Consider the following 18,239-nt stretch of genomic DNA (forward strand, 5'->3'; position numbering starts at 1 on the left):
TAGACTTAATGTTTTATATTAGGATTTAATCCTTAATGAGATAGATTTTCAGAGCATACTACAATTTAAAAAAACTGCTTTGTGTATTAGTGGTATTTTTGGTTCCTCTATTATACATTTAATAATCCTCGGGGCGCCTGGGTGGCTCAGTCGGTTGAGCGTCCGACTTTGGCTCAGGTCATGATCTCACGGTCTGTGAGTTTGAGCCCCGCGTCGGGCTCTGTGCCGACAGCTCAGAGCCTGGAGCCTGTTTCGGATCCTGTGTCTCCCTCTCTCTCTGACCCTCCCCCGTTCATGCTCTGTCTCTCTCTGTCTCAAAAAAATAAATAAAAATAAAAAAAAAAAAAATCCTCATGTTCATACTTGGAAACACTCTTAAAAGTATGAGATTTAACATTTCATTCCATAGTCTGTTTTATTGTCATAGAGACAATGAATATTTTAGACAATAAATACTTTTCCTGAATGCTGTCATAGCTCAGTAAGAAACTCATTTCAACCTGACACTTTCTGGGTACTTGTGCCTAAACTGCAGCACAGGGCAGTGTTTATATACACCTAGGTTGGAGGCTGCTGCTATGTGAAGTTACTTGGTGTGACCTCTGGTATATGCTAACTGAATTAGAGAATTAGAAGATAAGATTATATCGTCATATCTTTTAGTTAAGTCATACATGGGGGAAATACTATAAGGAATATATAAATCTTCAATCTGCAGTAAATTATGGGCAGTGTCCATTGAAAGTTTCCTTTTAATTCCAGTATCTTTGTTGCACATATATTTTAAAATATTCTTTTTATGTCTCTCTAGGACTTTTTATGTCTTTCCCCACTGGAACTTATGAAGATGACTGGCCTTAGTTATCGAGGTGTCCATGAACTTCTGTGTATGGTCAGTAGAGCCTGTGCCCCACAGATGCAAACGGTACATATACATATATACATATATATTTATATATATTATGTTTTGATTATGACTTATTTTGAGATGATCCTTTATCTCATTTAAAATATTTTTTTGGAGATGAGGCAAAATTAAAAATAGATATGAACATCTCAAAAATATTGATTCTTGGGGCACATGGATGGCTCAGTTGGTTGAGTGTCCAACTTCAGCTCAGGTCATGATCTCACAGTTCATGGGTTTGAGCCCGGCAATGGGCTCTGTGCTGACAGCTCAGAGCCTGGAGCCTGCTTTGGATTCTGTGTCTCTCTTCTGTCTCTGTCCCTCCCCCACTCATGCTCTGTTTCTCTCTGTCTCAAAAATAAATAAATGTTAAAAAAAATTAAAAAACATATTGACTCTTGGGGTGCCTGGGTGGCTCAGTTGGTTAAATGTCCAACTTCTGATTTCGGCTCAGGTCATGATCTCACAGCTTGTGGGCACTGATACCAGGAAGCCTGGTTGGGATTCTGTGTCTCCTTCTGTCTCTGCCTCTCTCTCTCTCTCTCTTTCTCTCAAAAATGGAGGAATAAACATTAAAAAAAATATTGACTCTTACACCATAGGACTGGTCCTTTAATGAGAATATATGTGAAAAATTTATGTAGTTTGTAAGCTCATGGGAGACAGTTCCTAAAAATGGAATGAGGAAGCAACAGGAAGTTTTTTTTTTTCTGTAGCCAATATTGATATTTCAAAAGGTCATCTTTGTCTTTTATTTGTTTGCATAGGATTTGTGTATTTCACGGTTAAATTATAATACACTCATAATTTTAGAATGCCCCTGTCTCTGTAATACCAACTTTTATTATCATCAGTCTACATTATTAAGCACACATAGTGGATTTACACTGCTCATTGATTGAATAAATAATACTTTAAAACTTTTCTCTCTCTTGAGAAAGTTAAAAGTCTTTTATAACAAATTCTCATCAAGTACGATTATTTCATACTTTCTGTGTCATAATGTTAGCTTTTCAAAATGTAGGTTTGGTGCGTGGTAGAAAAGATCTTGTTTTCCCAGAATAAGAGTGCCTAGAAGTCAGTGCACTTCAGTGCTTTGCAAATGTATTTATTTAGGTGGATTGTAGATTACTTACCTTACTATCTTATATCGAAATTTGGTAACCACTGAGCAATAAAGTGGAGTTCAATTCTGTGAAGTAGGAAGGAAGGGATGTTAGTGTCATTTGAAACTTCTGAAATTAATGAATAGATAAAAATATTTCCTTTTGTTCAGATTTAGCTTGTGATCTAAGAAAATACTTCAAAGCCAGAATAGTCAGAAGGAGAATTCAAATCAGAGTTAGGAATTGGCACTGTCTTAGCTTTGTCATTGACCTTGGAGCTTTGAATAGCTCACTGTATTTTATGGGAGAAGTAAGAGAACTAAGATAGTGATGATTCTGTGATGAGGTTTAAATTAACTTGTTACTATTTTGAAAGTTGTAAAGCACCAACAAAGTGTTTTAATTTGAGGTATGTCATTCTATGTGTTTGGTCAATACCTACGTCATGTTTCTAGTTAGAGAATTAAATAAGAGAGCATGGGGAGGAAATTCACTTCTGGGCTCCACTTGCACCACCACTTCAGCTGCGGTATCAATACCACCAAAGCCACCAAAAAGATGGCTTCTTGAGCTCGCATTTGGAATGCAGTGTCAATACCATTCCAAATGTGAGCTCAAGAAGCCATCTTTTCCCTTTGTTGTGCATTCACTCTTGTAGGATTCTTTAGATTTGAGTCTTGTGTTAAACATTGGCTTAGCCTTAGTTCATTTTTCCAGGGAAGAGTCTTTTGTTCAGTTATATATTACTTGAATTAGTATTTATTGAGTGCCAGTCATGTGGCAGGTACTCTGTCAGGTCCTGGAGATATTAGAGTGAGCATGGTAATGTTCCTCATGCAGCTTACAGTCTAGTGGGAGAAGTCAGACATTAAACACATAATTACATAAATGATTAGTTGTAGTAATGATAAGTCCTATGAAGGAAAATTATAAAAAGCTCTGAAACTTAATAACAGGGAACATTACTTAGTTTAGGGGTCAGGAAGGTCTCCTCCAAGGAAGCAACACTTCAGCTAAAACCTGAAGGATGGATAGGGGAGAATTAGGCCAAGTTGAGAAGGGATGTGAGCAGAGAGGAGTTTGCAGGCAGTGGAAGCAGGAATGCAAAGGTCCTGTGAAGAGAAGGAGCATATGCTTTCATGGCAGTAAAATCAGGCTGGTGTGGATGGAACATAGCAGTGAGGAACAGAGTGGCTCAGAGGTGAAGTCAGAGAAGTGAGCAGGAGTCAGATCGTGGGGCCTGCAGACCATGTAAAGGATTTCAGACTTTATTCTGCGTGCAATGAGAAGTCATAAAAGGGTATAATCTAATATGTATATTTAAAAAGTCAGTCTTGAACGTAGACAAGTGATTGTCTACAAGGGAAATATTGATGAAGACCATCTAGGTATCTATTCCTGTATTCTAAACAGAAAGTGATCGTGACATGGATTGTTAGTATGGTGTTAACCCAGATGGCATAATGTCAGTTATGATGAAAGATAATTTAGGAGGTACAGTGAAGAGGACTGGTGATTGTTTGGCTGTGGGTGGTGATGAGGTACAGGAAAGTGACAGATGATTCCTTGATTTTTGCTTTAGGAAACTGGGTAGTACCACTTCCTGAGATAAGGAATGCTGTAAGAGTGTCAGGCTTGAGGGAGGCATAATTTACTACTTGTTGAATGTGAGGTGCTTGTGAAACATCAATTGGAGATGCAAACAGGCAGTTAAATATATGGGCCTGGAGTGTGAAGGAGACGTCTGTAGTAAAAGTATGCATTTGGGAGTCATCAGTGTAAATATGGTAATGAGATAAGCATATCCAATACCAAGTCCTGAGTGAAGTCTGCATTTTAAGATCAGATTAGATAATGATGAGTCTAAGAAGAAGCAGCCACCAAAGTAGAAGAAAAACTGGTGGAGTATCATAATAAGATACTCCTTTTTGTCTCATTTATGTACATACTATAATTTCTGAAGTCTTATTCTGTTTGTTCATTTTAGTCTTTGTGTCACTAAATCTATTGTGATTAGTGCATTTAACCGTTGCAAAGGAAATACTTTAATTTTGACAGATTGGGCTGCCTTTACATGTTTGATAAAGTGTCCCCAGGCCCACTGATGTTGCCTGATGATAGATTGTAGACAATATTGAGGCATTTCTAAATCAGATGCATACCACATGACTTTGTTCTGTAGCTTTTCTGTTTTTTTTTTTTAATGTAGCTGAATGTAGCCTTAGAAAAATGTGATAACCCAAGGTTTAACTGATCTAAGAATTTAATGGGTGAGATTACACAGGAGTCATCACATTTATAACTCATAAATATTAATATATTTAATATGCTGGTCTTCATACCTCCTCACAGAAGCAGAAGAGCCTTGAATTTGATATATAGATTTATTAAACTGTAAACTTTAAGTTGTTAGAAACTATCTGTTTGGTACTATTATATTCCCAGAGTTTATCATAGTATATGGCATACAGCAGGTACTCAGTATCTGTGGAATGAATGAATGAATGAATGGTTATAGTTCTATGGCTTGACCACAGTTTATTTGGGCAATTTAATAAAATACTAGTAATTTTTAATGTTATAAATTGCAGAGGCAAACATTCTTAAACATTGCTGGGTATGAAGTCATATTAATCACATCTGTAAAGGCCCTTTTTCAAAATAAGGTAACATTCACAGTTTCCAGGGATTTGATGTGGATATCTTTTGGGGCACCACATCTCAGCCTACCATAGCTACCTTCAACTATTCTTCACAGACCAACCTTGGTTTGAAATGAAAACTTGAGCATGTCATTCCTTGTTGCTCTCGGTATAGACTCCAGACTTCAACAAGGCTCTTTCATGATTTGTCTCTTGCTTATTTATCCAGCCTCATCACTTGCCCCACTGTGATCACACACCCATCTTTCAACCATTCTGAATGAACTCTTTATTTTTTGTGGTTTTTATTAGTTCCCATTTTTTCCCTTTCTTTGTATATTCTGTCTCTTTGGCAGGAACATGCACATTTCCTTTGCTTAACAGCTATTTCACATTTTAGCTCAGACATCTAGCTTTTGCATGAAGTCTTCCTAGATCACAAAATCTAGATCAGGTCTACTGTTCCTGTGTTTCCACTTTCTCTGTCACAATATCTCTAATAATTGTATGGTGACTGTCTGGTTTCCAGTCCTGGTTTCAATTGCTGGGTGACTATACATACTGTGAGGGCAGGGGTTCTGTCTATTCTATCATAGCCCCATTGTCTAGCACTGTCTCTGGGCATGGATTGAATATTTGTTTAACAAATAAAAGTTGGAGGAAAAAAGAGATGGGTTTGGGTTCCAGCTGCTAGAAATTGAAGTTTGGATTTGGTTTCTGTTTTCGAATAAACAGGGATATTGAAAAGATCATTTTCTTTTTCTTGTGTAGGCTTATGGGTTAAAGATGCAAACATCTGCCTCTGTCTCACCAGTGTTCTTAGCTACAACTCTTTCTGCGTTGGATGAAGCCCTGCATGGTGGAGTGGCTTGTGGATCCCTCACAGAGGTAAAGGAGAAACTTTCCAAACCTCCCATAGACCTATAACCTTCAGAGCCAGGGGAAAAAGTTTAGTTGAAAAAACATAAATTATTTTGTACCTCAAAGGCATGGTTCTCCACTCAGTACCTAGTACAGTTGCTTTGCAAAAATATAACGTTCGAAACATTCCTTGCTGACCACCTGAAGTCTCCTTAGGTTGCTGTTTCTTCAACTTAGAAAATGATGAATATTCAACTGAAGTGAGCTATTTTTAGTTTCCACCGTAGATACATTTTGGTTCTGTGACAGGTTGTTGTGTTAGTTATGTCTTGTTGCACAACAAATTACTTCAAAACTAAGTGGCTTAAAACAATAATTAACCTTTATGATTTCCGTTGATTTGGGAGTGGCTTAGCTCATAGATATCGGTGAGGGATGCGGTATGTTGAAGTCTTGGTGGGGCTGGAGAATATTTTCAAGGGAGCTCACTCACGTGACTGGGAAGTTGATGGTGGTTGTTGGCAGGTCACAGTTCCTCTACAAGTGGTGTCTCCACAGGCTGCTTGAGTTCCTCATTCCATGATGGCTGACTTCCCCTAGAGTGAGTAATCCAAAAGAAGGCAAGGTGGAAGTGGTCATGCTTTTGATGATTTAGCTGTGGCAGTTACACATCATAAACTTCTGCCACATTCTCTTCCTTAGAAGCAAATCATTAAATACAACTCATGTTCAAGGAAAGAGAAATTTGACTCTACCTTTTGAAAGAAGTGTCAAGAATTCGAGGACTTTTTTTTTAATTGAATAAGTGTGACATGTAACATTGTGTAAGTTTAAGGTTTTCATCGTATTACTTTAATACATTTATATATTATAATATGATTGCTGATACAGCAGTATTTACAACATTACATAATTATAGTACAATGTTATTGTCTATATTCGTTATACTGTGCATTAGATCTCTATGGGTTATTTACTACTCATTACAAGTTTGTGCCCTTAAACACCATCACTCTTATCTTCCCACTGCCTCCCCCTGTTAACCACCATTTTACTGTTTTTTTTTTTACAGGTTTAACTTTTTTAGATTCCACATGTAACTGATATATAGTATGTTTCTTTCTCTGACTTACCTCGCTTGGTATAATGTACTCAGTGTCCATCCATGTTGTTGCAAATGGGAGGATATCTTCCTTCCCTGTGGCTGAATAATATTCCATTGTGTATATATGCCGCACTTTTAAATCCATTCATCAGTTAACGAGCATTTAGATTGTTTCTGTATCTTGGCTATTGAGAATTCTGCTGTGATAAACATTGGAGTGCAGATATCTTGATGAAATACTGTTTTCATTTCTTTTGGGTATATATCCAGAAGTGGAATTGCTGAGTTGTATGTGGATCTAGTTTTAATTTTTTGAGGAACCTCTGTATTTTCCATAGTGAGATTGGAGACTTTCCCAAACCACCACAGTTCTTTTACTTGCAAGCTGCATTGGTGTGGTGAGTTGATGGACTTACCAGGATGCTCTGGAGGAACTTCTTGCTTAAGAGTTCTAGGGGCACAGATACTTTACACAAACTTCTAAGCAAGAGCAGACTCTTAACATTCTGATAGTCATAAATTTAACTGTATATATATATATTTGAAGATGGGGACTCTGTTTTAGATACTATACCTTATTTTATGCCCTGTATTCTGAGAAAGATTTAAAAATGTGTGTGTGCTATACTTGGTAGGTGCCTATTAGATAATTGGTGAATGGACCCTCTTGCACTGTTGGTGGGAATGCAAACTGGTGCAGCCACTCTGGAAAACAGTGTGGAGTTTCTTCAAAAAATTAAAAATAGATCTACCCTATGACCCAGCAATAGCACTGCTAGGAATTTACCCAAGGGATACAGGAGTGCTGATGCATAGGGGCACTTGTATCCCAATGTTTATAGCAGCACTTTCAACAGTAGCCATATTCTGGAAAGAGCCTAAATGTCCATCAACTGATGAATGGATAAAGAAATTGTGGTTTATAAACACAATGGAATACTACTTGGCAATGAGAAAGAATGAAATATGGCCTTTTGTAGCAATGTGGATGGAACTGGAGAATGTTATGCTAAGTAAAATAAGTCATACAGAGAAGGACAGATACCATATGTTTTCACTTTTATGTGTATCCTGAGAAACTTAAGACCATGGGGGAGGGGAAGGAAAAAAAAGAGAGGGAGGGAAGCAAACCATAAGAGACTCTTAAAAACTGAGAATAAACTGAGGGTTGATGGGGGGTGGAAGGGAGGGGAGGGGGGGTGATGGGCATTGAGGAGGGCACCTGTTGGGTTGAGCACTGGGTGTTGTATGGAAACCAATTTGACAATAAATTTCATATTAAAAAAAAAAAGAGAAAACAAGAACCTGCTGTTGTAGGGTCCTGCCACCAGATGGTGCCATAATCCTACTATCTTTATGCACTCTAGCTGGACCTCTGCTCAAATGAGTTTATAACAACAGTATTCCACAGTTAATAAACATACTAAATAGCAAAAACTGAGCTTAAGAAAGATTAACCCACGGATACTTTATCTTTTTTAAGTTTTAGAATAATTTTTAATGCATTTTCATTTGGCTTTTGTCAATTCTTTCTGAATCCAAGGGGTAGTTAAAAACCATTTTGTCATGATCTGCTTGGCTGACTTGGAGCATAAATACTCAGACTGCTTATTAGGGGCAAGTTCTATATTTTCTGTTTCAGTTACAGGTAGCCTCTTCAGTTATTTTGGGATTTTTTTTTCACTGAGTACAGAGTATTTCTGTTTACCTTTTATTAACAAAATTTTAATGTGTATTTTATGTATATAGGAGGAGCTATATCCTGCATGTGTAAGTTATGAAGCCTTATGACCCTATGACTTAATAAGAACCAGAACAATACTGACACTATTGAAGCTAACTGTGGGCTTCTCCCTGATCCTATCTTTGGCCTTCTATTGACACGTAATCTTTATCTTGAGTTTTTACCATTCCTATAATTTTTTCCTTATAGTTTTCTTTTACTGGATGTGCACTTAAATACGAGATATAAAAACAGCTTATTTAGTTTTATTTTTGAGCTCTATTAAATCATATATCTGTGATTAAATCCTATCATATTCTATGAATTACTTTTTTCATTTAATGGTGTTTTCTAAGATTTATCCATGTTGTTTGAGGTAGCAAGAGTATAATTCATTTTCACTGCTGTGTTATATTCCATTTTGAAAATAGGCCCCAATGTATTTATCTTTTTTCCTGTTAGTGAACATTTGGGTTGTTTACAGTTTGGTGCTAATAGAAACAAGTCCTATGAAAATTGTTGTACATGTCTCCTGGATTGCATGTACAGGTATTTCTCTAGGGCAGGAAGTGGTAAACTACTGCCCAGTGATCAAATCTAGCTTGATGTCTGTTTTTATAAATAAAGTTTTATTGTAATACAGCTATGCTCATTTGTTTATGTTTTGTCTGTGGCTGTTTGCTTGATAGAAAGCAGAGTTGCATTAGGTGTGGCAAAGGTCTGATGGTCTGCAAAGCCTAAAATTTTTAATATCAAGCCCCTGTCTAAGGTATCTATGTTGGAGTGATTTTCTGGTAATAGGGTATGTGCATAATGTAACTTCGCAGAATCAGGACAAATTGTTTTCCAGAGTGGTTGTACCTAAACAGATATATTCCTACCAGTGATGTGTAGGAATTCTTCTTGCTCCATATCTTCTTGCCTTGGTATTATCAGACTTTAAAACTCATGCCCATCTTTGGCATCTGTGATCTTAGTTTTCATTTTCCTGATTACTAATGAGCTTGAATATCTTTTTTGTTTTAAGTTTATTTATTTATTTTGAGAGAGACAGAGACAGCACTAGTGGGGGAGGGACAGAGAGAGGGAGAGAGAGGATCCCAAGCAGGCTCTGTGTTGCTAGCATAGAGCCCAACGTGGGGCTTGAACTCATGAAACTGAGATCATGACCTGAGCTGAAACCAAGAGTTGGACGCTTCACTGACTGAGTCACCCAGGCGCCCTGAATATATTTTCATAAATCGTTTGGTTACGGTATTTTATTTTTTCAAGATTTTTAACAAGTAATCTCTATACCCAATGTGGGGCTTGAACTTACAACCCCAAGGTGAAGAATCTCATGCTCCACTGAAGGAGCCAGTCAGGCACCCCTCATTTGATTATTTTAAAGAACAATTTTATTAAGGCACAATTTAAATGCTATAAAAATTCAACCATTTTAAATTGTATAATTCAACTAATTTGCTAACTTCATAATAAATCACCACCACAATATCATTAGAACATTTCTGTCATTGTAAAAATTTCCCTCATGCATATGTAGAGGTTAATTCCTGCTTCCATTCTCAGTCCTGGGCACCCACTGATCAATTTTCTATCTCTATATATTTGCCTTTTCTAAACATTTCATACAAGTGGAATCATATGTAGTCTTTTGTGTTTGGTTTCTTTCACATAGCATGTTTTTTTTTTAAATTTTTTTCTTTAATTTTTTTTAATGTTCATTTATTTTTGAAAGAGACAGAGACAGAGTGTGAGCAGGGGAGGGGCAGAGAGAGAGGGAGATACAGAATCCAAAGCAGGTTCCAGGCTCTGAGCTGTCAGCACAGAGCCTGACGCGGGGCTTGAACTCATGAACCATGAGATCATGACCTGAGCTGAAGTTGGATGCTCAACCGACTGAGCCACTCTGGCGCCCCCTTTTTTAAAATTTTTTAATTTTGAGAGAGAGAGAGAGAGAGAGAGAGAGAGAGAGGGAGAGAGGGAGAGAATGAGAAAGAGAAAGTACAAGCTGGGGAGGAGCAGAGAGAGGGAGACAGAGGATCCCAAGCTGGATCTGCACTGACAGCCAAGAGCCCTGTGTGGGGCTCAACGAACCGTGAGATCATTACCTGAGCTGAAGTTGGATGCTTAACTGACTGAGTCACCCAGGCTCTGCTAGCATGATATTTTTGAGGTTCATCCACGTTATAGGATATATTAGTAGTTTGTTCCTTTAAATTGTTGAGTTGTATTCCATTGTATGGCTATAGCACATTTTGTTTATCCATTCATCAGTTGATGGACACTGGGATTGTTTCCATATTCATCTCTCAGGAATAATGCTGCTATGAATGTTCATGGATATATCTTTGTGTGGACATAGGTTTTTGTTTCTTTTGGGTAGATTCCTAGAAGTGGAGTGGCTAGATCATATGAAAGGTGTATGTTTAACTTTTTAATGAAAACTGCCAGACTGCTTTCCAAAGTGGCTGTACCATTTCACATTCTCACTAGCAATGCATGATGGTTTGTTTCTCCACATCCTCACTAACACCTAGTATTGTTTATCTTCTTGATTATAGCTATTCTCGTGAGTGTGTAGTGGTATTTCATTGTAGTTATTTTTCTATCCACTTGGGGGCCACAGGGAGCCCTATCCCCACTGAAGCAGCCAGGCCTGCTTCAGAGTTGCCAATTTCATTGTAGTTTTTTTTTTTTTTTAAAGTTTATTTGTTTTTGAAGGAGAGAGAGAGCGTGAGAGGGAGAGGAGCAGAGAGAGAGGGGGACACAGAATCCAAAGGAGGTTCCAGGCTCTGGGCTGTCAGCACAGAGCCCAATGCGGAGCTTGAACCCACAAACTGTGAGATCATGACCTGAGCTGAAGTCGCATGCCCAACCTACTGAACCACCCAGGCGCCCCTCATTGTAGTTTTAATTTCATTTCCCTAATGACTAGTGATATTGAACACCTATTCATATGTTCATTTGTAAATTTCTTAAGTGAAATGTCTATTCACATCTTTTGCCTAGTTTTTAATTGGTTGGTTGTTTTCTTGTTATTGAGTTGTAAGCAGTCTTTATATATTCTGGATACAAGTCCTTTATCAGATGCATGATTTGCAGTTATTGTCTTCCAGTCTGTGGTTTCTCTGTTCATTGGTCTGTTCATGGTAGCTTTTGGAGGTTTTAGTTTTGCTGTAGTCCTGTTTCTTAATTTTTTTCTTTTATAGATTGTGCTTTTGATGTCATTTCTACAAATTCTTTGTCCAGCCAAGGACATAGAGATTTTTGCTGTGGTTTCTTCTAAAGTTTTGTAGTTTTAGGTTTTACATTTAGTTTATGATCTAGTTTGAGTTAATTTTTGTGTGATTTTGAGTTACTTGGTGGAATTAATTGTGTAATATTTCTTTTTAATATTTTATAATAGTTTGTATAAATTAGAATTTTTGTTTCTTGAAAATTTGATAAAACTTGCCTGAAAAATTGTCTGATCTTGGTATTTTCCTTGTGGGAAGATTTAAAAATGAAATAAATTCCTTTAATGATGTATAGGATTATTCTCCCTGAGTAGTTTTGGTGAATATTTTCAGGAATATGCCCATTTTCTTAAATTTTTTAAATTTATTGTTATAAAGTTAATCACTATATTCTCCCTGTCTTTAAATCTGGTTTTATTTGTAATTTTATTCCCCTTTTCATTCCTAATATTACTTACTTTGTCTTCTTTCTCCCTTTCTTTTTGAAAAGTCTGGTCAAAGTTTTGAATATTTTTATAGTCTTTTCAAAGGACTGTGCTTTTTGTTCTTTGTTGGTCCTCTTGTCCTCTCTTTTTTTTTGTCTTCTACTTCAATGATTTCTGTTATTTTATTATCTCTTTTCTAATTGCATTTTTTCTGGGATTATTTCAACCTCCCAACTTCTTGCCCATTTAACCCATTAATTTTCAGTTTTTCTTTATTTTACTCTGAGCTTGTAGTCTATGAATATCCAGTGCTTCATTTTTTTAATATAAAGTATTTTCATTTTTATTTAGTTCTATTTATTTATTTATTTATTTATTTATTTATTTATTTATGAGAGAGCAGCGGTGGGGGGGGGGGGGGTGGTCAGAGAGAGAGGGAGACAGAATCCCAAGCAGGCTCCGCATTGTCAGCACAGAGCCTGATGCAAGGCTCAAAGTCAAGAACTATGAGATTGTGACCTGAGCCAAAATCAAGAGTCAGATGCTGAACCTACTGAACTACCTGGGTGTCCCTAGTTCTAATGGTTTTTTAAAATTTCTATTATGATTGCTTCTTTCATGAATTATTTGGAATTTTTAAATACCTAAATTATTAAAAAAATTATCTTTTAAAAGAATGTTTTTGTTTTTAAATGTTTATTTATTTTGAGAGAGAGAGAGGATCTGAAGTGGGCTCCAGGCTCTGAGCTGTCACACAGAGCCTGATGTGGGGCTTGAACCTACAAACTGTGAGATCATGACCTGAACAAAAGTCACATGCTTAACCAATTGAGCCACCCAGATGCCCCTATTCTCTGAAGTTTTCTGAAACTTGCTTTAAGGTTTAATGTAGAATCAGTTTTTATATATGTTCTAGGTGTGATCGAGAAGAATTATTATTCTCTAAAATTCACTGCTCTGCATATGAGCATTAAATTAAGCTTGTTATTTGGGTTGTTTAAATCTTTATCTTTACTGATTTTTTTTTTCTCAGCCTGACCTAATAGTAATTTACAGAAGGTTGTTAAAATAGTCTATTACATTGTTGCATTGACAAATTTACCTGTAGTTCTATTTTTTTTACTTACTGTATTTTGAATCTATTTTATTATGTTTAACATAATATATTTAGAATTGTCATGTTTCTAGAGAACTGGGTCATGTACTATGGTTCTTCTATGTGGCACTTGTCACTGTTACGGTTGTAGTATGTGTATGATTAGTTAGTACATGTCTTCCTCATTGGAGAATACATTCCAAGTGGGCAGGGATTATGTCTTTTTATTTTTATTGTTACATTCACAATATTAGTATATGTAGAAGGTTCTTAATAAATATTAGTTGAGAGAATGAATTTATTTTCAGTTATTTATTTTTTAACTCTCATACAGTGCTTTTGTACTATAATGCTTTAGTTCCTGGTATCTCTGTCTTTTTTTTTTGACACCCTTTTTGTTTTTTGTTTTTTGTTTTTTTTTGAGAGAGTGAGCGTGAGTGGGGGAGGCCAGAGGGAGAGAGAGAGAATCTCAAGCAAGCCCCGTGCTGCTTGATCTTATGACTGAGATCATGACCTGAGCCAAAATCAAGAGTCAGACACTTAATTGACTGAGCTGCCTAGGAACCCTTCCTATTTCTTTTATACTCTCTCCTTGAATCTTGGAATAAGCCAAACTTTAGGAATTTTTAATGTTATTGCTATTCTAAGGTGCAGTATTTATTTTCATTTGTATCCCATTAAAAAATTATCAAAATAGTAATTTAAAGAATATGATATTTCTACTTAATTGATCTTTTATTAATGAACATAAGTGATTCTTTCATTTTAGGAGTTTTTTTTCTTCTGTATTTTTAAAGTTATATATCTCTAATATCTGTATATCTGTATTGTATACTTAAAAATTTGTTATATATCGCTGTTTAAGAAATCATTCCAAAGTATAGTGGCTAGAAACAACAGGAAATATTTATTATCTCTCAGTTTCTGTGAGTCAGGATTTCAGGAGCATATTAACTAGTTTTCTGGTTATGGTCTCATGAGATTACGGTCAAGGTATTGACAAGGCTGCAGTCATCAGAAAACCTGACTGAAGTTGGAGGAGATGCTTCCAAGATGGCTCACTTGTGTGGCTAGTAAGTTGGTCCTGTCTGTTGGCAGGAAGGCTCAGTTACTGGCCACCTGGACCTCTCCACAGGACTGCTTGACTCTCTTCGTGACATGGCAGCTGACTTTCCCTAGAGTAAGTGATCTTAGAGAACAAAGTAGAAATGGCAATGTCTTTATGACCTAGCTTTGGAAGTTACATAGCATTACTTCTCCTGTATTCTCTTACACAGATATGCCTGTTGTAGTGTGGGAGGGGACTAGAAGGGTGTGAATACCAGAGTGAGATCTCTGAATCTTTCTTAGGGCCTGGCTATCACTATTTATGTGTGTTTATATATGTATGTATTTGTGTGTGTGTGTGTGTGTGTGTGTGTGTGTGTGTGTGTGTGTGTGTGTAAGTTTTAAAAAACTTAAAATTATTACCACTCCGTTCTCATAGACTTTGTGATAGGCAGAATTTCTAAAATGGCCTTCCAAAGATGCTCTGTCATAATCCCTGGAACCTGTGAATATGATGAGCTATTATTCCCATTATTATGGTATGTTATATGACACAGTTGACTTTAAGAGAGGGAGATTATCATGATCTACTTCCATGGGCCCTTGAAAACTGAGCTTTCTCTGACTAAAGAAGAAGGAGAAACCAGAAATATTCAAAACATGAAAGTAGAAGGGGCCATGTGAGAAGGGATGTAGGTGGCCTCTAGAAGCGGTGAGTAGCCCTCAGATGACAGCCAGCAAGGAAGCAGGCTGCAGTGTAGTGGATTTCGCTCAGCTGACACCTTGATTTTGGCTCTGTGAGACTGAGCAGAGAGCCCAGTCAGGCCCGTCTGGACTGACTGCTAACCTACAGAAGTGTGAGATAAGAAACCACTGTTGTTTTTAGGCTGTGAAGTTTGTGGTAATTTGTTACATAGCAAAAGAGCACTAATGTGGTATCTATGGAGGTGTCTAATTGCATTGCACAATCTTTGTTTTTGGTGAAAAGGTCAAACCTAGAGTTGTGGACATTAGGTAGAAGGTAGATCTGGTGGAGGTGAGACAGAGGTAAGGTAACTGGTAGAATAAACTTAGATGAGGCCTGGAGACAATTGAGAGAGTACGAATAAGTCTGGAAACGTTCTGCTGGCATTTTTATAGCTGCTCTTTCCTGACTCTAACTTCAGAATTCCCTGATTTCTTTATCCCCAATTTTGATTTCTGTGAACTTCACTGAATCTGTGTATATGCAGTTATAGCACCAAGATCAAAAGTGGTACTAGAGAAGCACTACTTATGCCAAAAGCAGAAGCCACAGAAGAGAAATCAAAGAGAAACCAACACTGCTGAATCATGGATGGAACTGAACTACAGGGCTTTGTCCCATTCCCTGAGAACATCAAACTCCTTACTTGTGGAGTTTATAAGCAGACAATTCTGCATCTGTTATTACTGACTGTTGGTAGTAAAGATATGTTTGAAATTTAAGATTAAAAGTTTACATTATGTGGAGGTCAAACCACATGGAGCTTTCTCATAGGGGATAATGTAGATTAAATCAGTGTTTCTCAATCTTGTTTTCATTTTCTCCCCTAAGGAGCTTTTTAGACACTGCCTTTTTCTAATGAAGTCTTCCTTCCCCATGAGATTTTAATGCCACAGATATACTGTCTACCTGTTTATACATACTGTGTATGTCTGTGTTTTATACATTAAAAGCATAAAATCTCCCCCCTGTCCCATCAAAGCTAGGTTTCACCCTTGGGGTCAAGATGACCCCTGCTGAGAATGCATAATAAAGATGCTAATGTGATTCAGTAAAATTAAGGTTGTATTTAAAGAGATCACCAAAAAAAGTATTTTCATATTGTAATCCTGAGAACTGATCCAAACTCATGTCAGCAAAAAGAGCTGTAACATCTGCGTGTCTTCGTTCAAGAGTACCCTTGGAAGAGTAAACCTGTGAAGCACTGCCAAATCTTTACAACATTTAAGAGGGATGATTATCCCCAGATCCTTGCTCTAAATACTAAGAAAGGATGTAACACATTTTTACATTATTGGTATTTCCTGACTCATTTCTATGCTTTGTTCATGATTTAAGGAGACCAAGTGTCCTCCTTGAGTGGGGCAGTTTTGTTTGAAAGTGACTATTCTATCCCAGAAAGGTAGGAGCAGGATGCCAGAGTCCTATTTTGACATCCCGAGTTTTCCTCAGAACAGTTAAATATACAATTCTTTTTCTTTCTTATTGGCAAGGTTAGCTGTGGCCTACAAGATCACAGGAGCTAATAAGGCAGGGTTGTAAACTTAAATGCCTACAAGGGCTGGGCATGTAATAGAGATGCATAAACAGTGAAGTACAAGACATAAATACTTGATTAGTCAATTTTGGCTGCTTACACTGCTTGCAACAGTAGCAGCCATTTATTTTTCTTGCTCATGGGTCTGTAGGTTGGCCAACATGGGTCTCATCTCCTTCAAAATATTGTCAGGTTAACATCTGCTCCATGTGTAACAACAGCAGCAGGATTACCAGGGAGAAATTTCTAATTGGTGTTCCTTGAATATAATCCACAGACATGATTTGTTTATCCTGCCCAGTGTTTTCAAAGGCAAGATAACCAGGCCCGTGTCCTAATACAGGAGTTTAGCAGATATGGTTGATTGGATCATTGTTCCTAATTCTTTACTCATTTCCTGATTTAGAAATAAACTTTGGTCTCCATAAAGGTTTCATGGAGTCTTTTATATGGCACAGGTTATATGGTTGTTAAATGAACGATTATGTCCCTTGATACTATTTGATGTTTTTTTTTTTAACTGTAAAACTTAGGGTACTTGTCATTTTCATGTCCTCCTGTGTTTTTCTGCTCTGGCCCCCTCCTTTCTCTTTTTCCCTCCCTTCCCACGTACTTGAAAAACAGCAGTTGTTAATATAAAATAAGAGGGAGTGGTGGAGAGAATCCAAGGGATAAAATCTTCCATATGTTGATGTAAAGTAATTTAAGATCAAGTTTTTTTTCACAAGGTAAAGTGTTACCTGACCTTTCTGAGATTGTTTGCTTTTGTTTGTTTGTTTGTTTGTTTTAGGATTTGGAGAATTATTTATTTTTTTAAATGAATTTGGTAGGTCTGAAGACCTAATTATATTTCTACATAATTATAGAGCAAATGGAGACAAATGATGGGTGAAGGGTGTCATTAAAAAAAATGATATGAATTTTCCATAAGCTCTTTCTCAGATCAGAACCAGGCAGTCCTTAAATTTTCTCTAGTGAAGTATTGGCTTGGCAGATCCCCCATCCTGTTGCCCCCATCTTCAGCGTCAGGAGAGTTAACTTGGTTTTAGGTCCTAACAGGTCCAGGTTTCACATTCATCTCAACCGTTCAGTCTAACTTAAGAGTAAGATAAGTAGGCTTCATTTCTACTTTAGTACAATTAGACTTTCTTTTCTTGTGAATAATTCTCTTTCTCCTTTAAACTGATTATTAATATTTGCTTCCTTGTTCATATTTGGGTGATCTTTACCACTTCATCTTCTTTCAGTTCTTTTACATTTCTCAGGCAGAGTTGCAACTCAGACTTGATATGAAGCTGATTGTACTTTACTGGTGTCTTCTGTGTGTAAATGTGGTATTCACTTTGAGTTTCCAAGAAGCAAATAACTGAGACTATTCTGGTTTGGCATGTTCTCTCTTTCTAACCACCATTGGAGCTGAACCTGGGAACTGAATACAACTTGAAATTTTGTGGTTTGGCTGGTAGAATTCAGAACTAAACTATCTGAAGCTAAAAATTATTAATGTTGAAATGTTTTAACCCACTAAGTAAACCTGAAAAAATAATGAAATTTAACTCCAGTCAACCCATCAGAATTGCATACAACATAAATTTTTTTGAGTCTAGGAAGAGAATAAAAAATATATGAAGAGGATTTGAGATTGCTAAAGAATTAGAATATTCTAATGAAGTTATAACTTAAAGTAAATGTAGTTATCCAACTTTGAATGCAAAGTAAAAACAAAACAAAACAAACCCAGAAATCTTATAATGTTATTCCCATAACATTTTACCTTTCCCAAGACTATACTGAATAGTACCTGAA

General features: G+C 36.8%; 1 protein-coding gene across 10 annotated transcripts in view; it reads left to right on the plus strand.

The window, feature by feature from the left end:
* The window catches only part of RAD51B (RAD51 paralog B), a 715,946-nt gene that overhangs the window by 6,347 nt on the left and 691,360 nt on the right, over nucleotides 1-18,239 (plus strand). For 9 of the 10 annotated variants that reach the window (XM_053224604.1, XM_053224609.1, XM_053224608.1 and 6 more), the window contains exons 3-4: nucleotides 812-925; nucleotides 5,427-5,543. In XM_053224604.1, the coding sequence (XP_053080579.1) occupies nucleotides 812-925; nucleotides 5,427-5,543 (231 nt within the window). The remainder of the gene's footprint in view (nucleotides 1-811; nucleotides 926-5,426; nucleotides 5,544-18,239) is intronic. The other variant, XM_053224607.1, reaches the window with a different exon arrangement.

Source organism: Acinonyx jubatus, chromosome B3 (genome assembly GCF_027475565.1).
Source record: "Acinonyx jubatus isolate Ajub_Pintada_27869175 chromosome B3, VMU_Ajub_asm_v1.0, whole genome shotgun sequence".
NCBI lineage: Eukaryota > Metazoa > Chordata > Mammalia > Carnivora > Felidae > Acinonyx > Acinonyx jubatus.